At 42.5% G+C, this 18,983-nt stretch overlaps 1 protein-coding gene across 3 annotated transcripts in view; it reads left to right on the top strand.

The window, feature by feature from the left end:
• Positions 1 to 18,983, top strand: part of UNC5D (unc-5 netrin receptor D) — a gene marked incomplete at both ends in the record, with an annotated part of 594,860 nt that overhangs the window by 525,033 nt on the left and 50,844 nt on the right. For all 3 annotated transcript variants that reach the window (XM_082680382.1, XM_082680381.1, XM_082680383.1), the window contains one exon: positions 2,674 to 2,758. In XM_082680382.1, the coding sequence (XP_082536508.1) occupies positions 2,674 to 2,758 (85 nt within the window). The remainder of the gene's footprint in view (positions 1 to 2,673; positions 2,759 to 18,983) is intronic.

Raw genomic sequence — 18,983 nt, forward strand, 5'->3', positions numbered from 1 at the left:
CCTTTCTCAAAAGTCCACAAGCATATTTATTCTGACTCGATCTGGGAATTGATTGTCAGGCCCTGATGGTCTGCAGAAGACAGACAGCATGTCTCAAAGCCTGGCTTTTTCCACCCTCCCCCTCAAAATATTGAATCCTGTTCATATAGTCATGATTTATTTTTTGAGCGCTTACTCTCTGCCAGGCATTGTGCTATAGAAAAGACAAACTAATCAACATGTCAGAAGGCAAATAAGTGATCATTTGGGCTGGCGATCAAACTGCCTTCTAAAGGGCATGAGGGAACTTTCGGAGGCAGTGGAAATGTATCTTGATCTCGATGGTGGTTCCATGAGAGTATACATTTGCCCCAAAACTCATCAATTCGTATACCTAACATGGGTCCATTTTTAAGCATGTGAATTATACCCCAGATCAAGGGAAAAAAAGGAAAAGAAAAATGGGAAACGGGAGCACAACAAAACTCTTTTTCTGGGTTAATTGCCTAAGATGGCATTATTTCTTGATGATAACCTCCTGTGCTATTCTGTGTCTAAAAAATAGGGTCCAAATGTCTCTGTTTTCATCATAGTCTAAAAGAGAGGCAACAGAGAGAAACTGCGATGCCCAACTAAATACACAGTGTCTAGTGTGTGTGTTCAAGTTGACATCCACACACACTGAATATCCTGCATTACAACTTCCGCTCCCCAGCAGGGAAGGATGTAATGGAGACCACTTCATTTGGCAACTACACGTAAGGAAGAATGGGCCATTAAAGGAGGGGCCTGATCAGAGGCCACTAAGTATGACAATTACAGTCCTCCTACTGTTGACATAAATGACTACCCTCGCTGAAAAGCTGTAAGCAAGATTTAAGTGGGCCTCATTCTTAGTATTAGTGAAGGATACTGCTGGTAACTAGCGTCTTACTGAATAACGTTCATAAATGTGAATCACAAATAACTTGTTCTGCCGAGCCTTGCATTCCTTGGTTCTATAGCAGCTAACAGGCACATAGAAGGGTATCGGTAAAGCCTGCCATCTCTAGGTTTAAATTATCAGCAGCAACCCGAAAGCTTCCTGGGTGATTACATTAGCTCTAATGAAAGGAGAAAAGGTGATTGCTGCATTATTCAAAGGATAGGAGACTACCCTGAGATTTTATTTTGTAAAGATCTTACTGTGTCTCTATTTCATTTCTTTTTATAAACAAGAAGGTACATTAAAGAGAATCTCTGCCTGCTCTAGACTCTTCCCTCTTGGCCAAAGTGAAATATTTAGTTCCCAGCATTCAGGAGGAAAGAGGGGAATTTTCAAATGCAGTGTGATGTGCCCTCCTGTGCCCCCCTTCCCTTCATTATATGATTTTACTGAAGTAAGGCTACTGAGTGTTTTTCAATTTGACCTTGAATGAATATGGTTAAGTCACCTTTACCCTTTTCTAGCTTCTGTTCGCAAATATGGGGCCAAATAGTGGCTACACAACAACGTATAAGTTCCTAAGCTTATCCGTGCTTTTTCCTTCTCCAGTTTTCTTGACAAAATGCAGTACTCCATTGGTCACCTCCCTAAACTGACTTCAAGATGCACCATTTAGAAGACAGTTACACACCAGGCTCTAGCAAAATGTTAGATGGCTCACGCATCATCCCAGATACCTTTTCAGGAAATGAATGGATAGAGACAGAGAAGTACCTTTTGAAATTTTAGAGTTGATTAACTGATAAACTCATATATTCTCAGATATGTTTGACAGTGCCAGGTCTCAGGACACCAAATCTTATAAGAGAATTTTTTAAATGCTAGGAAGACTATTTTTTTAACTTACTTTATTGAAGTATAGTTGACTTACAATGTTGTGTTAACTTCTGCTGTACAGCAAAGTGATTCAGATAAAGCATAATGGAAAAGAATATAAATATGTATATCACAGGAGACTGAATATAGTTCCCTGTGCTATACAGTAGGGCCTTGTTGTTTATCCATTCCATATGTAATAATTTACATCTGCTAACCCCACACTCCCAATCCATCCCTCCCCAACCTCAAGTCTGGTTCTCTCTGTCTGTGAATCTCTTTCCTAGGTTCATTTGTGTTGTATTTTAGATTCCATATATAAGTTACAGCATATATTTGTGTTTGTCAGACTTACTTTCCTTAGTATGATAATCTCTAGGTCCATCCATGTTGCTGCAAATGGCGTTATTTCCTTCTTTATGGCAGAGTAATATTCCATTGTATATATGTACCACATCTTCTTTATCCATTCCTCTGTCGATGGACATCTAGGTTGTTTCTATGTCTTGGCTATTGTAAATAGTGCTGCTGTGAACACTGGGGTGCATATATCTTCTCAAATTAGAGTTTTGTCCAGATATATGCCCAGGAATGGGATTGCTGGATCACATGGCAACTCTATTTTTAGTTTTCTGAGGAACCTCCATATTGTTTTCCACAATAGCTCCACCAATTTACATTAGTCAGACTTTAAATAAAAATCTAATTTGAGTACACAGTTGACTAATATGCAGTTCTTTATGTCACTTGAGGAAACAATGTCTGCCAGGATTGGAATTTCATAAAGTGCTGTGAGGTGGTCCCTCTTTGAGAGCAGCTGTAAGCTGTTCAGCTGAGGTGCTTCAGGATAATTGGAGAATCTACAAATGATTTCTTGGCTTTTTCTGTTTCAGGGGTGAGTTTACTGATACCACATAGTGCCATCCCGGAGGAGAATTCTTGGGAGATTTACATGTCCATCAACCAAGGTGAACCCAGGTAAGAGACAGAGAAGGATGGCATATTAATGAGATCTTAAGTATGAAACGGAACTTCTGCAGAAAATCTGAAGTTATTAAGATAATGTGACATGGTGGTGTGTGAAACAGTGAGCTACTTGACTATATAGAGGGGAAAAGTAGTTGCAACACTGTTGGCTGTCCATTTTGTAGGCAGCTAACCCAAGTCACCAACATCTAGACGGCAGACACTGAAACAGTAAGTCCACAGGCAAGGCATAATCAGGGTCTCTCCACAAACAGTGACTGGGTCACAGAGCCTTCCTCTCAAAAGAAGAAAATATCATCCCTGGAGGTACCCTTTGGTGCCACACGTTATGAAAATGCAGAGAATAACTGACCTGTGACCTTTTAATATCAACAGAAGACCTGCCCTAAAGCCGAGAGATAATTTCTTAGGCAATATTCCTCAGAGAAAAAAATAGTCTATATTTCAATAGCTTTCAGGTCTGACAAATTTCAGCAGCATTAAATTCAATTACATGAACAAATACAAATCTTGCCACATACTCTTAATGAAAGTAGTTGGTTATCTTCCTAGTGCAACTATAATATTTGTAGAAATGCTGCCTGCCTCCACACAAGATAAACCAAACTCCTCTTGAGAAAGCAATTTCTCTTATAAACTGGGTCTGTATACCTCTGGCATTTTCAGTCATAACATCTTGGATATTTTAGAATAGATCTTGTCATTCTTAGCAAAAAATAAAAATAAAAAATACACACATGAAGGAAAAACACTGAAAGGAAAAACAGTCAGAGAAACAGATGGTTTGAACAGACTTTGATAGCTATCTCCATAAGAGGATTTGTTGGTAACCAGTGGTTTTAACTTTCTGCTCTACGGTGCTTGAGAAAAAATGGAAGAAAAGGCTCTGCTAGTTGGTTGCTGGGGAGACTTTCAGAGGACTTGCACATAAGCTGTGCTATGTCGGGCTCTTATGTTATTTCCTCAGGTCTGTAGACCTAGGTCCTTTACCTGTGCACCTGAAAACATGCCGGTGTTTAAATGTCTCCACTTGGCAAAAAGGGCAAGAGGTTTTATTCAGAATCTCAACTAAGCAGCCCTAGGAGTTCTCTGGATGACAGTCACCTCGTTTTTCTCTCTTTGGTGGATTTATTTAAGCGACTGTACCTGTCCAAAATTGAGGTCACGGTCAATTATACATATGCTCTTAAATGCATCACCTTCAAAAATCAAGTTTGAGGCAGAATCCAGTCAACCTTGCCTGAAAATCATGGCCTCCTGCGAACCCTCCTCCCCGCTGCATCCTGTTCCCTTAGTGGTTTAGAGGTAACGAGTCCACGGAGCCTGTGTTCAGCTCCTTCCTCTCAAACCCAGCCTCAGGGTCTTTCACCTCATTATGCAAGAACCAGCCTAGGGCTCATCCACATTTTCAAAGGCACCTAATGCACAGCTCACCTCAATCCCCATCTCTTACTAGAACTTTCTTTTTAGGAGGTCAGAGCTAGAATGTGTCCAAAGGCATCAAACATACAGGGACTTACATTAAATGGCTCAAAAATGAGGGAAATATTACTTGGGACATCCTGCAGTTGAAAAATAAGAAAGAGAAATACATAAAAACACACCAGAGCTCAAAGACTCTGAAAGACGGCTTTGGCCTCCTGGGATCACCCCCTGCTAAGCTTTGTAAGTTCCGTGTTAATCAGTTTGGTTTATCCATCTGTATCTGAGGTGCAGGTTCATTGCTGCTGTTCAGGAAGGTGGATGGAAACAAGAAGAGTTCATCCAAGACTTCAGATCTATGAAGTAAGCGTGTAGTTCTCTGTTTAACAGAGGATGAAATAAAATTGTAGAATGCACACATTTTTTTCCATGTTGCTGAAACCGTCCCAGATGTTCCTACTTCACACCACTAGACTACAGCCCACTTAGCTTCCTCGGCTAGTCTCACTCCTTTTGGAGGAGCTCCAAACTGCATACTTACAAAAACACTAAAAATAGTAAATGCCTTTTAGTTACTTTTTCTAAAGCTCAGGTACATTTGTTTTTCCATCCTTGCCAGGAGGCTGCTTGCATCCGAGTTCTGCTTTTAGTCCTGTGATGAATCAGAAGAAGACAACTGCTATAGCTCTTCAGTGTCAACTTTTCTTTGTAAGGCCACTTGTAAACCCACGTTCATCTCATGCTCTCTGTTATTCTGAACTTGTGTCCAGATTAAGGCACATTTCCTCAAAGTTCGTGGAGCTGGTACGGCACTGCTCTTTCACCTTTTCCTCTAGAGCCATCTGAGTTCCCTCCCTCTCGGGTCACAGGTGTGAGAACTGGGTTTTCTAAGGCTCCATCACCTCCACACACACAGAATCACAGCGGGATTCTCTGAACCCCATCTTTATGCTGTGTTGAAAGGCTGTTCCGTTTTGCTGTTGATGATTTATTTCTGTTGCTCCTTTCTGAGTTACACACCCCTGGTGTAGCAGGGTGATGATTTAGTGGAACCATAATGGATATCAAGGATCCAGACTCTGTACCAGATTTCCGGGGGTATGGGTGTGTGGCGTTAACCACAGACTCAAAACAAGCCCCCGTATTCAAATAGTCTCAGATGGATATATTTAATATTCTGGTAAGTTTCAAGGGAGGTTGTTCATTGTTTGAATTGAATGTGCTCTGTCTCTCTTGGGACGTCCTACTTGCATACGTGGCAAGTCTGTACTTTCCATTAGTGGAATGATGTCACTTTCCTCCCTCAATATCCCTGCTTTGTCTACACTCTCAGACTTGAACAACCATCCTAATGAATCTTTTCTAACCTCCTCCAGCAATCTGGACTTTTGGTTGGTTATAATGCTGAGGGAATTAACTCTGTTGACTTTTTGTACATATATACACCTTAAATGGTTCGCTAGAAGGGGACTTCGCATCCTTGGAAAAGTAATTACTTACCTCTGTTTCAGTATAACTTGCAAAGGTGCTCTCATGTGCTTAACTCATTTAATCTCCCCAGTTATGTTCAAAAGAAGGGGATTTTGTTCCAATTTTTGAGATGAGAAAAAAAGATCTGAAAAATGAAGGTTCAAAGAAGTGAGGCTGCTTTGCGAGGGCCTGTTACTTACCGGTGAGCTGGGATTTGACTTCAGGATATCTGACTCCAATTCCGGTGCTCACGGACTAAAGGATGCCACCTCTCCTTGACGTCGGAGACTTTAGGGAAACAGCTTTCTGACGTTGCATGCCAAGGTTTGGCCGCTGTAAAGAGGCATCGCCTGGAATCGCTCTGTAAGAGCACCGAGAATTAGGCAGGACTGGACAAAGGTAACTGGCTGTTGTTATTACATCATCATAGTTGAGAGAAAAAGGTCTGGAAACAGGTGTCACCTCAGTGCTGAAACTTGGGCTAAGAGTGCGCACTCAGGCATCTGAGCTCTGGGTTCAGACTTAAGACTCACTGGTTTTGTTCATGTGACCTTAGGTAAGTTTATGAAGCATGTGACCTTAGGTAAGTTTATGAAGCTCCTTGACTCTGCGTCCTCATCTGAAAAACAATAGCAGGTACCTACCTCATAGGGATGTTGTAGGATTGCATGACGTACAGTGATACTACAATTTGAAAGATAAAATAAGAACACCTAATTGATACATTTAAATTTGATAAAGTATTCTACCTACAAGATTTCCTTTAATCTTCTCATCCATCCTGCTGTGGTAAGTAATAATAATTACCCTAATTTTGTAGACTTGAAAATGAAGACCAAAAAAAGTTAGGTTTGCCGAGGTGGTAACAGGACTGGGCACCAAAACAAAAGTTTCTGCCTAATAATGTACTTTTAGACTATGTCACACTCCCCACTTTAAGGAATAATTAAGTGTATTATTCTTGAGTCCAGTAAGACGAGAGATGGGGCTTATGCCTAATAATGGAAATACACCGTGAAACATACAGAATGGGGCCCAGATTTGGCGAAGACAGTAACTTTATACTTCAATGTGGAACGACCCTGCAGTAGAGGATTTCACAGAAAACAATGGGAAAAATAGAGGAGGCCCTTAATCTGTTCTAAGGATAGATTCAGAGAGGCATAGTAGGGAAGGAAGGTGGCTAAAAGATCAGTAGAAATTCACCAGACAAAGAAAGGTATAAGGGTTATTAACTCAGTGATTTCCAGCTCCAGGATACATTTTCCAGTATTTATACAGTGTAAGGTAGGAAGGGGGTATACAACAGTAGGTAAATCCAGGCTTTTTTATTTTTAAGTGAGGTATAGTTGACTTAAAATGTTAGTTTCAGGTGTACAGCAAAGTGATTCAGTTATACATATATTTTTTCAGATTCTTTTCCATTATAGGTTATTACAGGATACTGAATGTAGCTCCCTTTGCTATACAGTAAATCCTTGTCATTTATCTATTAATCCCTCCCTCTAGCTTTCCCCTTTGGTAACCGTAAGTTTGTTTTCTATGTCTGTGAGTCTGTTTCATAAATAAATCTGTTATTTTAGATTCCACATATAAGTGATATAATATTTGTCTTTGACTTCACTCAGGATGATAATCTCTAGGTCCATCCATATTGCTACAAATGGTAATATTTCATTCTTTTTTATAGCTGAGGAATATTCCATTGTATATATGTACTACATCTTCTTTATCCGTCTGTCTATTGACGGACACTGGGTTGCTTCCATGTCTTGGATGTTGTAAATAGTGCTGCTATGAACATTGGGGTGTAGGTATCAAATCCAAGCATTTATTCTCTGCTTTGAAGTCACTCTGATGCCCGAATATTGCCTTAAGCAGCTTCCTTCCAACTCTACCCCAGGCCCAGCCACCGACAGACAGAAGGGTTAAGTTTCAGGCACTGCTCCACTCACAAAATAGAGGATGCTTTGTGATGTCACAGAAGCTAGAGTAGCCTCACCAAAGGCAATGGCATAAACTTGGAGCTGCCAGAAGTATTTGCTGGTGAGAGGCCCTTAGGATTCTCCTGGATCAAGTGTATTTAAGAAGCTCGGTCAATGCCAAATGTGGCCACCTTTATCGAAGACGGCTTTGGAAGGCAGGAAACCAGCAGTGATCACTCTCAGCAAGGCTGCCTCTTTTTCCCAAACTTGAATTTGAAAGAAAGAATTTGGGTCTTTCTAACATTTCTTCAGGAGCTTTGGGGGGGATGTGGATTTTTCATCTTCTCTAAACAGGTTTTGGTAACTTATTAAAAAAGGGTGTTTAGGGTTTCCCTGGTGGCGCAGTGGTTGAGAGTCTGCCTGATGATGCAGGGGACGCAGGTTCGTGCCCCGGTCCGGGAAGACACCACATGCCGCGGAGCGGCTGGGCCCGTGAGCCGTGGCCGCTGAGCCTGCGCGTCCGGAGACTGTGCTCCACAATGGGAGAGGCCACAACAGCGAGAGGCCCGCGTACCGCAAAAAAAAAAAAAAAAAAAAAAAAAAAGAGTGTTAAATAGAACTACCCTATGATCCAGCAATCCCACTCCTGGGCATATATTCAGAGAAAACCATTTGAAAAGATACATGCACCCCAGTGTTCATTGCAGTACAACATCCAAGACATGGAAACAACCTAAGTGTCAGAGGAATGGATAAAGATGTCATACATACACAATGGAATATTACTCAGCCATAAAAAAGAGTGAAATAATGCCATTTGCAGCAACATGGATGGATTATCATACCAAGTGAAGTAAGTCAGACAGAGAAAGACAAATACCTTATGATATCACTTATACGTGGAATCTTAAAAAAAAAGTTCATTTGTACCAGTTTTTTTAATCTACAAAAGAGAAACAGTCACAGATGTAGAAAACAAACTTATGGTCACCCAGAGGGGAAAGGGGGGGATAAATTGGGAGACTGGGATTGACATGTACACACTACTATATATAAAATAGATTAACTATTAAGAAACTACTGTATAGCACAGGGAACTCTTCTCAGTACTCTGTAATGACCTATATGGGAAGAGTCTTAAAAAGAGTGGATAGATGTATAACTGATTTCACTTTACTGTACACCTGAAACAACATTGTAAATCAACTATACTCCAATAAAAATTTTTTTTTAAAATTAAGGTGTTTAAACAAGAGGATTAAAAAATCAATTGTCTCCTTTCAGAGATGTCCCCCACATACACCCCAATAAGAAGATGCTACGGATGTAGCACAATCATCCCACTCCCAGCTCTCGTTTTGTCCCCCCTTCCCACCCATGGTTGGTGAGTAGAGAAATGGACCAGAACATTACTATATGGAGTTTTCTTCTGAGAGGCAATAAAATGAAACCAAAGACAAACATTCATTTCTTTTTCCAATTACACTGTCCTGTGGATATTCCTGGCCAAATGCTTAGACTAGAGTTGGAAATGTCATCTTACTGAAGAATTTACAAAAGGACACATATTTGGAATTTGGGCTCAACCTAGATGGAGTATTTCAACCACTGTTTTTCTCCTGTGCTTTTATTTTCTCTCAAATGGTATGGTCTTCCCACTGGGTACATCTTGGGGTGAGGATTTCTTGGGGTGAGGAGTGAGAAGGCAGACATGGTGGTGGTAGGAAACATTAACTTTTGGGGGGAGTGGTGCCTTGATGGTACAATAGCTTTGATAGCAAAGCATGAAATAAGACCAAATATAAGACTAGGAAGACAGAAAAAGTAGGCCTGAAATGGAAGGGAGTAGACAATTTCTTCTCTGGTAACAGGCTCACCATTCAGCACCGCACTGTAGCTACGTCTATGGAATGGCTTCATGTGGCCTTTCCTCCACGGTTGCAAGAATGACACACACACAAACAAAATTCTAAACACACACTTGCTCACATACCCTGCCTGAGAGAGGATACAAGCACTGAGAAATGTCCTTAGGCTGTTTGGGAGGACCTCATTTCTAGAAGGCTAAAAAGAAAACAGATATGTATGGCCATTCTCCTTGTAAAAATGGTCTTCATGAAATGAATGTTTCTAGTAAACTACTCTTTATGTCAAAGCAGACATTTGAGGCCATTCTAAAAGCACCCATCCCAGTAAAATACGAAACTGAGTTCATATTTTATGAATCAGAGCCTTCAAGGGCTCTGATTTCACAGAAGCTAAGACACCCCTGCCATCAGGCTACTGCAATTAATGCAGGGGTCCCAGGCAAAACCTTACCTCTTGAGCATAAAATAAGGGCACCTGCCTTTGGCTCTGCCCTGACACCAGGTGACTGATCAGGGCATTACTGCAGGGAGGAGACCTGGCCAAAACCCCTGGGATGATTTGCATCTCTGTTTGCCTTCTCCAACTTGGAGGACTTACCCACTAGGTTACGTCTCAAGCCATCCTACAGCAGCTCAGGCAAAAACACAACAACAAAAGAACACTACCCCTTCTCACTGCAAGAGTTACCAGCTCAGTTCGGTCAGTGACAAGGGCCAAATGTACTCAGTACTGTGAACCAAGAAGAACAGGAGCCCTTATATGTAAGGAGGTTACGCTGGCGGAGGTGCTGGTTGGAGGACAGATTGTGTATATGTAGGAAGATCGTGTCTGGAAGATCGCTCTAATTTCAGAGATTTCGCCAGAATAACGTCAAGTCTAATTTTCCCACCTCCCTGCGGAACCTGCAGAGAAGCATCATTTCATCAGAATGGGCACCACCACTCCCCCGCCCACTTACACATCATGCCTTATCCCTCCCTATGGATGTAAGAATTGCACGTGAAGAGAGAAAAAGAGAAGTCACATTTTGGAGAGTATGGGGATCAAAGATGGCTGTCCCTCTGCTCGCCAAAGCCAAAGAGAGTAACCCCAGGAGAACTACTCATAAAATTCAGGTCATCTGCAGGAAGTGGATATGGATACCTGATTTTCTCATTGCTTATCAGTTTGTTGACTTGTTCAATGCTTCCAGGGAAGAGGGAAAAAATAAAAAGCTTTGAGAAAGCCCAGGAGAGAGGGGGAAAGAGTGCTTCTGTAATTTCTAATTCCCCAAGAGGTAGAGAAGATGGGCCAGGAAGTGGGAGCCAGAGAGGTTAAGTGAGATGGAAAACAGGTTTGCCAGAGGCCACTTCAGGGGCTCAGAGAGCAGGTAAACATGCTGCCAGCTGGGGGCTGGTTGGCAGGTGTACCTGAAACACACAGGGAACAACAGATGCCTAGGGGTAACTGTTTGCAATCCAGTCACCTGCACCCTCTGTCAGTGAGGCCTTTTGGAGTCATCACCTATTTATACTGAATTCATTAAGGATTATCTTAAGAAACTTAAGCCATCCAAGGAAAATACACCACAGTTAAGTAGGAGATGGTGTATACTTTCCTTTTCTCTACCATAATGCCACAGAGATAAGCTCATGGAAGAGGGAATGCATGAGGGAGCAAGTTCTCTGCTTCAGACCCAGTAGCTAGAACCTTGTGTTCATGCAAATATGCATGAGTGTGTGGGCACAGATGTGTCCATGTGCATAGCTACTGGGGGTGTGGGTGGAATTTTGAATCAGAAGTGAGATTAAAGTTTTTAAACGAACAAAAATCAGTCCCAAAAACAAACTATTTTAATAATTCGATGTTACTGAAAAGTTATGGACTCAAAATTAAATATCTTCAGGGTACCCTGCTACCATGGACAATTCCATGAAGCACAACTATTAGAGTGACTACTAGGAAAACTAGAGCCACTTCATACCATAATAGATGAAACCCCGAAAGCAAACCCAGTTAAATGAATGATGATGTTGCAGTGTGCTACATGTGGTGACAGAGATACCCAGGTACTAACCAGGAGTGAAGGGATGAACCCTGGGTAAAGGCTCAGGGAAGGTTTCAGAGAGGAAGTGACAATTGACTTAAAACCTGACAGAGAGTAAAGGGCATTCCAATCAAAGGGAACAGAATGTGCAAAGGCACAGAGGTAGAAGTAACATCACATAGGGACTTCCCTGGTGTTCCCTAAGAATCCGCCTTCCAATGCAGGGGATGCGGGCTCAATCCCCTGGCCAGGGAACTAAGATCCCACATGCCCCAGGGCAACTAAGCCCGTGCGCCACAACTACAGACCCCACGCACTCTGGACCCCGCACACAACAGCTAGAGAGAGACCCCTGCGCGCTGCAACAGAAGATCCCGCATGCAGCAACTGACACCCAAGGCAGCCAGAAATAAATTAATTAAAAAATAAATCAGTAAAAAAATAAATAGCATCACGTATTTTGGAACTAAGCAAATCAGAACAAGATACGAAAGGAAGAGTGATGAGGAATGCAGCTGAAAAAATAAAGGTTTGACCGTGTAGAGTGTTGTTTGCTGCCGCCTAGGGGAAACTGAAATGTACTCTATGGGTTGGGATTGCTGAGGCTGAAGAGTCGGGAGAGCCGGTCATGTTTACACTTGAGATGTACTGTCTTCTGCTTCATCTCCACTGCCACTGGCCACGTTCAAGTCTTCATCATACCAGTCTCCTTCAGAGCACAGTGAAAAGATGCCTCATTTTGCCTAGCACAGATATTAATAGCCCTCCTTTTCACACTCAAAAGTATCTCAATTTGGACAGTAAATTATAGTCACTCTACTTTTGAGTGTCCTTGTCTCTAGGTGCGAACGTTTTAAATCCTTTCTCTAATCCCCACGTTGCTGTCAATGGGGATTTTTTTTTTTAAGTGAAGCAAGTGTTTATTAGGAGGAAAGAGTACAGTACGTGTGGATAGACACGGGCAGACTCAGGGAGGGAGGGAGGGAGGGAGGGGGAGAGAGAGAGAGAGAGACGAACCCTCATGGCAGTTTGAATCATTTTTATGGGGCATTTCTCCTGGATTTCCTTTGACCAATCATCTTGCTTTGCCAGGTTGTGATCAGGGTCGTCCGCTGTGTGCGTCCACATCTCTTAGCCAAGATGGATTCTAGTGAAGAAGCCTACGGGTAGTTTTCATCACTTACTATGAGGTGGCACCCCTTCCCTTTTTGACCTCCAGGGAGCCTTTCTGCGTATGTGTAGTCAGGGAGGTCTCCTTGACTTCAAGAATGAGGAATATGTGGTCTCTTATCTTCTATCTGGGCAGGGCCCAGGCTCCTCCATCATCCTGCTTTTATAGAGTTTCTGCTATTATGGAGTTTCTGTCCACAAGGGAGAAACTATTCAGCCTGGGGTCCATCTACCTCCTGCCTCAAATCTCCCCTGAGAGACATGAACCCCAAGAAATCTTTATTGGGAGGAGGAAGGATAAAGGTCTGTCTTCTGTATCTTCTTCAGGTTGCCAAGGGGCTTGTAGACCCTACCTAGTTGGGGGTCACAGAGCTCTCACCCAATGGGGAGCTTTGAGAGATAGACTTGGGGAGAAACTCGGCCAGGTCTGCTGGTGTGCGCACGCGTGTGTTAATGTGGGGTGAGCGAGATGAAGGACTTGGAGATAATTCCCAGAATTCTGGCTTGGAAACTGATGATTAATTAGTAGAGAGAGACTTGCCAGCTGATGTCACCTGAGAGTTTGTGATAACAGCTGCTCTGGGAGCAGCTCTGGATTTCTTTCCAGGGAATAAACACAGCTCTTTGACTCAACAAGAAAAGGGATAGGAAGAAAACTGATTAAAGAATAAATAAAGACAAAAATAATATGAAATATATTCAAGAAAACAGACAACTGCTGAATTGAAATCCCACATTGGGCCCGAGCATGTGACAACAATGCTACTTACAGCAAAATGTGCCAGTACTGGGCATGGACCATGTTCGTACGCCTCACGCACAGGGGGATCTCCTGCCTGCCTTTTGTTTTCTTTGCCTTCCTAGCTAGGTAAGACTCTGCCAATCCTGAAGTAAACTAATGACATACGTAACTTGTCAGGAACGTAGTACAGACCTAGTCATTGACACTGCGTGAGAAATAAAGAATTATCAGAAATGAGATGATATAGCAGAGTGAGGACAACACAGGGATCCAGGAGGCTTGAGTTCCAATCCCCTTTGCCACGTCCAGCCTGGGTGGCTTTGAGCTAGTCACTTTCTTTCTCCAAGCCTCAATTTTATCATCTATAAATTTTGTGTATTATTAACTGCATTCCAGGATTTGAGTGAGGACAGTAAAGTGACTTTAAATATGAGAAGTCCTGTGCAAACTACATGCTACATTTTGATATTATTTTGTCTACCCTTTTTTTTCTAATTACAAAGATACAAAATCCATGGAATTTGCTTGAGCTCTGACTCAATGATACTGAGTCATTCCCATTTAACTACTAACACATGCCTAGACTCAGCAGAAAGTTTAATTCAGTGATAGCAAACATACTAAGTGTTCACTCTATAATCAAGAGCTTTGTCTTGAAGGCTTAAATACAAGACATGACACCATAAAACTCCTAGAAGAGAGTGTAGGAAAACATTCTCTGACATAAATCATACGACTGTTTTCTCAGGTCAGTCTCCCAAAGCAATAGAAATGAAAACAAAAATAAATAAATGGTACCTAATCAAGCTTACAAGCTTTTGCAGAGCAAAGGAAAGCATAAAAATTTTTTTTTAACTAAAAAAAAAACAAACGAAAAGACAACCTGTGGAATGTGAGAAAATATTTGCAAATGATGCAACTGACAAGGGCTTAATCTCCAAAATATACAAATAGCTCATACAACTCAACAACAACAAAAAAACCCATCAAAAAATGACCTTAATAGATATTTCTCCAAAGACAACATACAGATGGCCAGTAGGCACGTGAAAAGATGCTCAACATCACAATTATTCAAGAAATGCAAATCAAAACTACAGTGAGGGGCTTCCCTGGTGGCGCAGTGGTTGAGAGTCCGCCTGCCGATGCAGGGTTCACGGGTTCGCACCCTGGTCCTAGAAGATCCCACATGCCGCGGAGCGGCTGGGCCCGTGAGCCATGGCCGCTGAGCCTGCGCATCCGGAGCCTGTGCTCCGCAACGGGAGAGGCCACAACAGTGAGAGGCCCGCGTACAGCAAAAAAAAAAAAAAAAAAAAATACAGTGAGGTACCACCTCACACCAGTCAGAATGGCCATCATTAAAAAGTCTACATGTAACAAATGCTAGAGAGGGTGTGGAGAAAAGGGCACCCTCCTACACTGTTAGTGGGAGTGTAAGTTGGTGCAGTCACTATGGAAAACAGTATGGAGGTTCCTCAGAAAACTAAAAATAGAGTTACCATATGACACAGCAATCCCACTCCTAGGCATATACCTAGACAAAAGTATAATTCGAAAAGATACATGCACTTTAATGTCCATAGCAGCACTATTTACAATAGCCAAGACACAGAAACAACTTAAATGTCTATTGACAGATATAAAGATGTGGTACATATATACAATGGAATACTACTCAGCCATAAAAAAGAATGAAATAATGCCATTTGCAGCGACCTGGATGCAACTAGAGACGATCATACTAAGTGAAGTCAGAAAGACAAATACCATGTGATATCACTTATATGTGGAATCTAAAATATGGCACAAATGAACCTATCTACAAAACAGACTCACAGACATACAGAACAGACTTGTGGTTGTCAAGGGGGAGTGTTAGCGGGGAGGAATGCACTGGGAGTCTGGGGTTAGTAGATGCAAACTATTACATTTAGAGTGGATAAACAACAAGGTCCTACTATATAGCCCAGGGAACTATATGCAATCTCCTGGGATAAACCATAATGGAAAAGAATATTAAAAGAAAATGAATGTATATATGAGTATAAGTGAGTCACTTTGCTGTACAGCAGAAATTAGCACAACATCGTACATCAACCATACTTCCATAAAAAATTAAATTACAAGTAAAATCAAGAGCCTTGTGATGATACAAAGGACATCCTGCATCAGTTCCTTTGTCTGCCTCTGTTTCTCATAACATTCTGGCCTATGATGGGTACTTTAGAGGTATATCCTATGGGTCCGAACAATGGACTCTGGGCGGGCTGGTATTTAGATTAGGAGATGAATGACCAGTCAGGCTGGGGTGGGTGCTTATGCCACCTTAAGCAAGCTTTGTCCCTGTCCACTTTGCCAGGCTTTCCGTGATAGTGATGGATATAAATGAACGAATTATCCCTGTCACTATTTCTGTTTAGCAGTCAGTCATGGATTTGAATTGGGTTTGTTGCTTTGAGTTTGAGAAATCTTCATTGGAAGAATCAAATTAGTGGCGTCTACCTATCCCTTTGAGGAGATTTGGCATTAATTAACTCTATAACAGGCATAGGAGGCCACTGAGGAGGAGAGAGGCTCTGAAGTAACAAACAAAGGTACTACTTGTGCTAGCGAGAGGGAGTGCATTGCTGCCATTTGGGAAACACATTAATTCTTTCAGGCTGCCAGTGTCATGCAGTGTAATAAAAGGGGCAATTTATCAAATGGTACCTTAATGGCCTAGAAGGGTTAATGCAACTTTAGCTGAAGATTGTGCTCTTTTCCGCAGTAAAATCATAGTGGTTTCTTCACATTTAGGTTAGAATATAATGCCATTAGCCCCCAGAACGAGGAGGGGAAGAGAAAAATAGCGAACCAGGGAAAAGAAAAGGCGGGGGGAGATTCTCACTTTGTCATTTTATGATCTGCTCTTTTTGGAAAGGAGAATTTCTTCATATCAAGGCCTTTACCCATCCTTCTACCTCACACCACCCCCTTGGTCCCCAAACAAACACGCATAAATAAAAACTGCTGTCATTCTAATCAAAGTGCTTTCGGAGCCCATGTGAGCTCACAATGCGAAGTGATTAGAGTGGTCCAGAGGAGTCTTTAATTAAAGATGCCATTGACGCGATAACAATGGTTTGTGAACATGGTTAATAGGCCTGAAGGGAAGGGGCACCTTAATTCAATGAGGAAAATCATTGGTTCATGCGTTTGATTGTACATTGTAAAGGAACAGCACATACTATAATTATTTTTATTTTGTATGTGCCATCTCTTTTATTGCCCATGCTGGAAATAGAAATAACCTGTCCTATTAAGATATTTAATATATATCTTCCTTTCCACTTCGCTTAGTTATAGCCTAATAAAGATGCCGGGAGAAGATGCCAGCGCACACTGAGGCTGCCCGCCTTGCTTACTAAAACACGCCCTTTGAAAACCTGGGTGGTCAACCGCCTCACTCCCTTGGTTACGGTCTTTTTAACAACTTCCCAGGACCCCATAAAGTTATATGCAGATACGGAGCTTCACTCCGCATAGACACTTCTGCAGCTGAAGTGTGAAGATAACCCAAAAGTCAACCGACGCCTCCAAGATCGTGTGGTGTCTGGGAGACGGCAGTGGGTCAGGAGGCAGCGACAGAGGGGTCTTTAGGTCCTAACTTTAAAATGAAGAAGCCATGAAAGTCCCGGTGGTAGACAGAAGAGTGGCACCCCAAGGATGTCCACATCCTAATACCCGGAACCTTACATAGTAGCAGGGACTTTGCAGATGTGATGAAGGTTAAGGACCTTGAGAAGGAGAGATTATCCTGGATGATGCAGGTGAGCCCACAGAAGGATCCTTATAAGAGGAAGGCGGGAATACCAGACACAGATAAGGAGACCATGTTATTACCACTCACAGATGGAAGAAGGGGTTTCCAACCAAGGAATGCAGGCAGCCTCTAGAAGCTGGAAGAGGCAGGGTAATGGATCCTTTCCTAGAACCTCCAGAAGGAACACAGCCCCACTGACACCTTCATTTTAGCTCTATGGGACTTCTCCCTACAGTACTGTCACATTATGAATCTGGGCTGTTTTCATCCAGTAAGTCTATGGAACAGCAATAATAGGAAACCAACACAGGCCTCTGTGACCACTCTCCGCATCTCAAAGCCCTGTTTTCCTAAGGCTTTCTCCAGGGTCTGTGAAAACCATCTTAGCAATTCTCATGCCAACATTACACCTTCGAAGTTCCAGGTTTGGAGACCATGTCCCAGGGAACATCCGTCTCTCCCACCGCCTGTCGCCCCCGCCCCACACAGACACACACCCCAGGACCACCACAGGACAGGAGATTCTAATCCCAGCTCTGTCACAAGTGGGTGTGACTTCGGCCACGTCCCTCCACCCCGCAGCACGCCCTTCTGTTTCCTCATCTGAATGGTGATGGTGTTGGCCTGATTACTCTTAGGTCCTTTCCCAGCCCCCAAAATGAAATGATTCCATGACATAGGACTCAGGTTCCTCCAGGGAAGCCTGTTTTGCCCATTCAAAATGCCAATGAGTAAACCACTTAGCAGATAATAAAAACTGTCATAGCAGCATGCCGCCTAGATCTTCTCCCCTCCCCGTCTTGCACTTTAAAGCACTCTCCCTGAGCCATCATTATTCCACTTCTCATAGTAAACAAAGCTAAAACGCCAACACTGCATGAAAGATGAGGTTTAAATTGTGTCTAGAAACTGGTGATTTACACATGATTTGCGATTCCTTTAGTATATTAATTGGTAAACACCCTGTGAAGTGTGTGTAAACTAAAGCCCTGAACATCCTCAAACAGTTTAGTCTCTCAGTGTGGTGTTACTCAAACTTCAGCAAGGTCAAATCCTCATTCCAGCCTGTATGTAACTGCCCTCCCACCCCAAGCCCCTTGTGCCAACTCCCTTCCCGTGATCCTATTGCAGATGATACCAAGTGGGTGACACAGATCTTTAAACCCTTTAATAGCAGAGATGTATGCTTCCATCCTCAGTTAATTGGGCTTGTTGCTTATTGTAATCCACCCTTGTAACTGCCCCTCTCCCGCCCCAACTAATGGCATAGAATGGCTTGAAGAGCTGTAACGTTATTTCCAGTTACTGCTCATCAACCCCCCAACCCGAGAGCCTTCCATATTAATACACGTGCTCCTTAGAGAGAGAGGATGTAGGAACAGTCCCTGTGCATTTGCATTTGCAACCATAGTAGCGTCATCCAAAGCCATAATCGTGAGCATTTCAACTTGACCGGCATCTGAATTCCATTTCAGAAGCTCACCCGACGTATATCTGACACACCACCCAGCCCCAGCCGCGTGAGGCTTTGCTTCGGATATTTTCTCAAGAACCACACAACTTAGCTCACACGTTAGCGCCAGGGCTAACTTGCAGGCAAGGAACGCAAGTGAAAAGCATGAGTTCCCAGCTCCTACCTCAGAAATACTGAATCCGAATCGTCATGGGTGGTATCCACGAATATAACTGTAAACAAGCTACCCAAGGAGTTTGAAACCACGTTACAGTTTTAGGGCCACTTAAAGACTGAAAGAGGAATCAATTGTGATGAAGAGATTTTGCTCAACTTC

This window comes from Grampus griseus, assembly GCF_964374135.1.
Source record: "Grampus griseus genome assembly, chromosome: 21".
In the NCBI taxonomy this organism is placed as follows: Eukaryota; Metazoa; Chordata; class Mammalia; order Artiodactyla; family Delphinidae; genus Grampus; species Grampus griseus.